At 41.2% G+C, this 7,677-nt stretch overlaps 1 protein-coding gene across 1 annotated transcript in view; it reads right to left on the bottom strand.

The window, feature by feature from the left end:
• Positions 1-4,197: 4,197 nt before the first annotated feature.
• LOC102957879 (cytochrome P450 2C41-like) overlaps positions 4,198-7,677 on the bottom strand; it is a 43,305-nt gene continuing 39,825 nt past the window's right edge. Inside the window, exons 10-11 of the mRNA XM_015536660.2 lie at positions 6,850-6,991; positions 4,198-4,563 (exon numbers count right to left, since the gene is read on the bottom strand). Coding sequence (XP_015392146.2) covers positions 4,382-4,563; positions 6,850-6,991 — 324 coding nt within the window. The 3' untranslated portion in view covers positions 4,198-4,381. The remainder of the gene's footprint in view (positions 4,564-6,849; positions 6,992-7,677) is intronic.

The following is a 7,677-nucleotide window of genomic DNA, read 5'->3' as shown; positions in this document are numbered from 1 at the left end:
TGAGGAACCTCCATACTGTTTTCCAGAGTGGCTGCACGAGCTTGCATTCCCACCAACAATACAAAAGGATCCTCTTTCTCCGCATCCTCGCCAACATCTGTTGTTGCCTGAGTTGTTAATGTTAGCCATTCTGACACGTGTGAGGTGGTGTCTCATTGTGGTTTTAATTTGTATTTCCCTGATGATGAGTGAGTGATGTTGAGCATTTTTTCAGGTGTCGGTTGGCCATCTGGATGTCTTCTTTGGAGAAGTGTCTATTCATGTCTTTTGCCCATTTCTTCACTGGATTATTTGTTTTTTGGGTGTTGAGTTTGAGAAGTTCTTTGTAGATTTTGGATACTAACCCTTTATCTGATATGTCGTTTGTAAATATCTTCTCATATTCCATAGGGTTGCCTTTTAGTTTTGCTTATTGTTTCCTTCACTGTGCAGAGGCTTTTTATTTTGATGAGGTCCCAGTAGTTCATTTTTCCGTTTGTTTTCCTTGCCTCTGGAGATGTGTTGAGTAAGAAGTTGCTGCGGCCAAGATCAAAGAGGTTTTTGCCTGCTTTCTCCTCGAGGATTTTGATGCCTTCCTGTCTTACGTTTAGGTCTTTCATCCATTTTGAGTTTATTTTTGTGTATGGGGAAGAAAGTGGTCCAGGTTCATTCTTCTGCATGTCGCTGTCCAGTTTTCCCAGCACCACTTGCTGCAGAGACTTCCTTTATTCCATTGGATATTCTTTCCTGCTTTGTCAAAGATTAGTTGGCCATACGTTTGTGGGTCCATTTCTGGGCTCTCTATTCTGTTCCATTGATCTCAGTGTCTGTTCTTGTGCCAGTACCATACTGTCTTGATGATTACAGCTTTGTAATACAGCTTGAAGTCCGGGATTGTGATGCCTCCAGCTTTGGTCTTCTTTTTCAAGATTGCTTTGGCTATTCGGGGTCTTTTCTGGTTCTATACAAATTTTAGGATTATTTGTTCTAGCTCTGTGAAGAATGCTGGTGTTATTTTGATACAGATTGCATTGAATATATAGATTGCTTTGGGTAGTATAGACATTTTAACAATATTTTCTTCCTATCCAGGAGCATGGAATCTTTTCCATTTTTTTGTGTCTTCTTCAATTTCTTTCATAAGCTTTCTATAGTTTCCAGTGTGTAAAGTTTTCACCTCTTTGGTTAGATTTATTCCTAAGTATTTTAAGAGTTTTGGTGCAATTGTAAATGGGATCGATTCCTTGATTTCTCTTTCTGTTGTTTCATTGTTGCTGTATAGGAATGCAACCGATTTCTGTGCATCGATTTTATATCCTATAACTTTGCTGAATTCATGAGTCAGTTCTAGCAGTTTTTTGGTGGGATTGTTTGGGTTTTCCATGTAGAGTATCATGTCATCTACAAAGAGTGAAAGTTTGACCTCCTCCTGGCCAATTTGGATGCCTTTTCTTTGTGTTGTCTGATTGCTGAGGCTAAGACTTCCAATACTATGTTGAATAACAGTGGCGAGAGTGGACATCCCTGTCTTGTTCCTGACCTTAGGGGGGAAGCTCTCAGTTTTTCCCCATTGAGGATGTTGGGTCTTTCGTATATGGCTTTTATGATCTTGAGGTATGATCCTTCTATTCCTTGTACAAAAACATTTTTAACCTCATATGTATATGTGTATATATAATATATACTATGTGTGAATATATACTTTGGACATATGTATATGTACACTATCCCCATATGATATTTTAAAAATGCATGCTGACGGAAACCATCAAAACACTAGAGGAGGAAGAAGGAAAAGATCTCTCTGACCTCAGCCACAGCAATTTCTTACTTGACACATCCCCAAAGGCAAGGGAATTAAAAGCAAAAATGAAATATTGGGACCTCATGAAGATAAAAAGCTTCTGCACAGCAAAGGAAACCATCAACAAAACTAAAAGGCAACCAACGGAATGGGAAAAGATAATTGCAAATGACATATCGACAAAGGGCTAGTATCCAAAATCTATAAAGAGTTCACCAAACTCCACACCCAAAAACCAAATAATCCAGTGAAGAAATGGGCAGAAAACATGAATAGACACTTCTCTAAAGAAGGCGTCGCTCCTCATCGGGGAAATACAAATCAAAACCACACTCAGATATCACCTCACGCCAGTCAGAGTGGCCAAAATGAACAAATCAGGAGACTATAGATGCTGGAGAGGATGTGGAGAAACGGGAACCCTCTTGCACTGTTGGTGGGAATGCAAACTGGTGCAGCCACTCTGGAAAACAGTGTGGAGGTTCCTCAAAAAATTAAAAGTAGACCTACCCTATGACCCAGCAGTAGCACTGCTAGGAATTTACCCAAGGGATACAGGAGTACTGATGCATAGGGGCACTTGTACCCCAGTGTTTATAGCAGCACTCTCAACAATAGCCAAATTGTGGAAAAAGCCTAAATGTCCATCAACTGATGAATGGATAAAGAAATTGTGGTTTATATACACAATGGAGTACTACGTGGCAATGAGAAAGAATGAAATATGGCCCTTTGTGGCAACGTGGATGGAACTGGAGAGCGTTATACTAAGTGAAATAAGCCATACAGAGAAAGACAGATACCATATGTTTTCACTCTTATGTGGATCCTGAGAAACTTAACAGGAACCCATGGGGGAGGGGAAGGGAAAAAAAAGAAAACAAAGAGGTTAGAGTGGGAGAGAGAGCCAAAGCATAAGAGACTCTTAAAAACTGAGAACAAACTGAGGGTTGATGGGGGGTGGGAGGGAGGGGGGGGTAGGTGATGGGCATTGAAGAGGGCATCCTTTGGGATGAGCACTGGGTGTTGTATGGAAACTAATTTGACAATAAATTTCATATAATAAAAAATAAATAAATAAAATAAAAAAAAAAAAAATAAATAAAATGCATGCCGAAATATAAAAGGTTTCCTCTAGGAGAGGAGCAGACAAAAGGTTAATAGATTTCATTTCCTACATTTAAAGCCATAAGAAAAAAAAGATGAAAATTATTGGACTTGTATATGATGTTCCGTTGTCTATGTTTTAGATAAAGCCTTTATTTTTTTTCTTTTAAATGTTTATTTAGAGAGAGAGAGGGCCCACATGAATGGGGGAGGGGCATAAAGAGAGTGAGAGAGAGAATCCCAAGCAGGCTCTGCACTGTCAGCGCAGAGCCCGATGCGAGACTCAATCCCACAAACCATGAGATCATGACCTGAGCTGAGACTGTGTCAGATACTCAACTGACTGAGCCACAGATGAGGCCCAATAAAGTGTTCAGATAAAGATTTTAGGATCATGGCATCACACTGCCATCACCCTTATGTTAGGTATAAAACAATGTGGTGGAGAGCAGAAAAAGATTATCTAGAGACGCCTTCCAGGGATTTTGTTCGAGGTTGGTGAGAAAAAAATGACACATAGAAAAATTGATTAGGGGCACCTGGGTGGCTCAGTCAGTTAAGTGTCTGACTTCAGCTGAGGTCATGACCCTACAGTTGGTGAGTTAGAGCCCCACATCAGGCTCTGTGCTGACAGCTCAGAGCCTGGAGCCTGTGACTCCCTCTCTCTCTCTGCCCCTTCCCTCATCATACTGTCTCTCTCTGTCTCTCAAAAAGTGAATAAATGTTAAAAAAATTTAAAAAAAAGAAAAGAAAAGAAAAATTGACTAGCAATATGAAAGCATATGTTAATAGTTGACTCTAAGTTTGAAACACAAAGTAGTAAGAACATGTCAAATCTTTGGTGTTCGTAGTGGCACCGAAGCAGAGGAATGAATTTTAATGGTAATTATTCCTTCATCCCTATCGCTGATCTTCCATTACCTGGCTCCTGGACACAACTCTGCTCACTTTCAAATCCAAGCCTCAAGTAACCCTAGGTGACATGTAGCCAAAAGAGCTTTTCTGCACTCTCCCCCTTTGCTCCTCTCTGTACTTATCAGTATGAGGACCAGTGTGGCCTCTTTGAACTCTATTTTTTTTTCCAATTGTTACCTGTATCATGCAAGGAAAAGTCTAAGAACTGGGTCAGCAAATAATAGTGCTTTCTATTTAGAACATGGAGAGGATAGGTGGCTGTGTGTTAGCCATTTTGCTTTGTTTCACAGTGATAACATAGTAATAGCCCAATATTTGATAATTATTAGCATACGTGGGGGCAAATATAAGAGTTATTGAGTATAAAGAACAGCACGGCACGGCATTTGTGAAATGAAATTCTGGAAACTCTCCTTTAATTGAGGTTGGATGTTCAGTGGGTGTGGAGGCAATGGGGAAATATGAGGCAAGAGGTCAGAGAAAGCATCCCCAGTCGTGAGAAGAAGGCGGGTGACACCCAAGAGGAGGAGGAGTTATAGACAACAGCACAGTAGTGGCCAGATGGCCTGCCCTTCCTCACAAAGGAACAAAGCAAATCTTGTAGGGGGGTGGGATATGTCCAAACCCACTGGCAACTGGGGTGGTGTCAAGGTCCTTTATGTCAACCACAGGTTTCAGGGTAAAATTCTGTAAAATGGAGGTCAGGAATAAAAACAGCTCCATACGGGCCAGGCTTTCTCCCACACAAATCCGTTTTCCTGAAAATAACAAACACAAGGGATTTGTTCCTTGAACATTATGTTTTGAACTGTCACAAGAAGTATGTCACAAGGAGTATCTGCTGAATGGCTGAACTGATGGAGAGCTGGCAGGAAGGGTAGAGGGACAGATGGATAGAAGGATGGGAACACCTGCTATTCACCTAGTGTCTTAATGGGAACCCTTCATTCAACAAATATCTATTGAGCATTAGGTCTACATCAAACACTTCATTATGTATTCCCATATTATAACTGCACTTTTCACATTTCCAGTTTCCATAAATCTTTGTAGAAATACACCCACTTGTCCAAGTGCATTGGAGGGAGGAGGACTGAGAGAAGGGAACTCATAAAACTGTGTCTCCTTTTCTACCTCTGGCACAAAATTTAGACAAAGTTTTTTCTCCTTCATGTGATTTCAGAGGCACATGTCTAAATGCGTCCTCTCTTGGAACGCCTGGGGAAGCTCAGATGGTTAAGCGAACGACTCTTGATTTCAGCTCAGGTCACAATCTCAGAGTTTGTGGGACTGAGCTCTACATAGGATCCGACCTGACAGCATGGAGACTGCTTGGGATTCTCTCTCTCTGCCCCTTCCTAATTCATGCACATGTGTGCTCTCTCTCTCAAGATAAACATTTTTTAAAAATAAAAATAAAAAAATGTGTCACTTTCTCACTTTAAAATATTAATTTTTTTAAATGTTTATTTATTTTTGAGACAGAGGGAGACAGAGCGTGAGTAGGGGAGGGGCAGAGAGAGAGGGAGACACAGAATCTGAAACAAGCTCCAGGTTCCAAGCTGTCAGCACAGAGCCCGATGTGGGGCTCGAACCCACGAACCGTGAGATCACAACCTGAGCCGAAGTCGGACGCTTAACGGACTGAGCCACCCAGGTGCCCCTCACTTTAAATTATTAAATGCCTCCCTGATCTGTCCTATGAGATGATGTCAGATGGGTTGAACTGGCCCTCCACATTCTGTTCCCAGTCTGATGAGCCATAACCCTCCTTCCATCCTTCATACCTCTACTCTTGGTTCTAGCCATACCAACTCTTCATCGATCTCCAATATACTGTGAAGTTTCGAGTTGTATCTCCTGCTGTTCCCTTTGGTTAAGGCGCACTTCTCTTATACTTCTTCCAGGACCTATGTCTCATGTCATTTCCTCTTTATAATCTTTGTGATCCCCTTGGGAAGTACAGTCTTGCCCTCTCTGGCTTTCCTCAGAATCTTATTCACTCTTCAGTTAAAGCATGGATCATCACCTTGAATCTCGATTCTCTGTTTATTTCTTTTTCTACCATGCTAAATGTGTGTTTCCTTGTAGGGAAAGCTCAGTCTTTGACATCTTGGTATGTATGGCGTAAGACCCAAAGTAGGCATCAAAAGCTGTCAGATAAATAAAGGTGACTCTGTGGCCAGAGATTCAGAACACACACTGTAGATGTAGACACCCACGATCCAAAATCTCTGATCTTGAGCAGAGGAATATCAGGTGCTTTGGAACCGCTGCAGGGTATTCTGCCACTTGTTCAAGGTTTCCTTAATGGCACAGCTAGTTGGCACGTTCCGACTGCCCTGATCTATTGAAATGCCCTGCTCCTAAAGTCCACTCTCTAAAAGTGCCCTTCCTTCTCTTCTTTCCCTTGCTGCCTGTCCCCTGAGAGGCAGCACAAATTGCCTTTCTGCTATCAGAACGTTGCTGATTCCACTTTATGCCTCATAAAGTGATCAGGAAGCAGGCGGCTTCCTCCTCTGGTCTCCTGAGCAGCCTGTGCTTTCCTCTTCCACAACACCAGTCTCACTGGATTACAATGATCTATTTACTAATCTGTTTCCCTAATTAGGATGTGAGCCCTTTTGGTGCCCATTCTGTGCTTGTGGATACTTGTAACCCTGGAGCCCACTCTGGGGAGTGGGGGATATCACATAGAAAATACTTAACTCAAAGTTGAGGAGTTATATTCCTTTTTCATGGCAGTGAGTAAAGTCTAAATGAGTTTCACCTGCTAAGAGGAGCTCTTGGTAGCTGTGTGATCTATCTAGAGGCAGAATTCAATGAACCTATATTCACTTTGGAAGAACTGGGTCACCAAGCCAAAATTCTAATAATGGGACTGTATAGTGAGTGAAGGAAGTGCATGGGCATTGGGAGTTATGCTTCCGGTCATGGACAAAGAACAATTCTACTCGTCCCAGACTAGGCACCATGTAAGTTTCTACGGATCACCCAAAAATACCTTGTCCCCTTCAGTACCTATGGAAATTAATTTTTATTACCTGCTGAGAAAACCATGAAGTAGTCACTCTTCTTAAAGTTGCCATTATCATCCAGGAAATGGGCAGGGTCAAATGTCTCTGGGTTGGGAAATTCTTTGTCATCACGTAGCACAGAAGTCAGTGATATTAGTACATTTGTGCCCTGGAATGAACAGATGAAGACAAACTTTATTATAAAGAAGTCATGGAGCTGGAAGAAATTTTGCATATCACTTAGTTCAATCTTTTGATCTATACATGAGGAATCCCAGGTCCAAAAAAAGGCAATGGCATTTCTAGTCAGACACACCAAGTAATAAACAGGGATGAGATTAAGACCAGTGCTAGTAAGGTTGCTAAAGTAGCCTCCCAATAGGATTTGAAATGCTGAGTGCTTAGTTACTTGGGTACCAGACCTCTGAATCCCCTCTACTGATCACTATCTTTGGATGATGGTGTAGCTCCCACCCTCTGCTCTATTTCATCACTTTGGTTTTCAAACATCTCATGTGGACTATGGTTTAAAATGGAAGCTTCTGGCATCCAAATTGGCAAGGAAGAAGTCAAACTTTCACTCTTTGAAGATGACATGATACTCTATATGGAAAACCCAAAAGACTCTACCAAAAAACTGCTAGAACTGATACATAAATTCAGCAAAGTTGTAGGATATAAAATCAATGTACAGAAATCTGTGGCATTTCTATATACCAATAATGAAGCAACAGAAGAGAAATCAAGGAATTGATCCCATTTACAATTGGATCAAAAACCATAAGATACCTAGGAATAAACCTAATCAAAGAGCTAAAATATCTGTATGCTGAAAACTGTAAGATGCTTATGAAA

The sequence above is a fragment of the Panthera tigris genome, chromosome D2, assembly GCF_018350195.1.
Source record: "Panthera tigris isolate Pti1 chromosome D2, P.tigris_Pti1_mat1.1, whole genome shotgun sequence".
Classification (NCBI taxonomy): Eukaryota; Metazoa; Chordata; class Mammalia; order Carnivora; family Felidae; genus Panthera; species Panthera tigris.
This window is presented reverse-complemented; position numbering and strand designations above follow the sequence as displayed.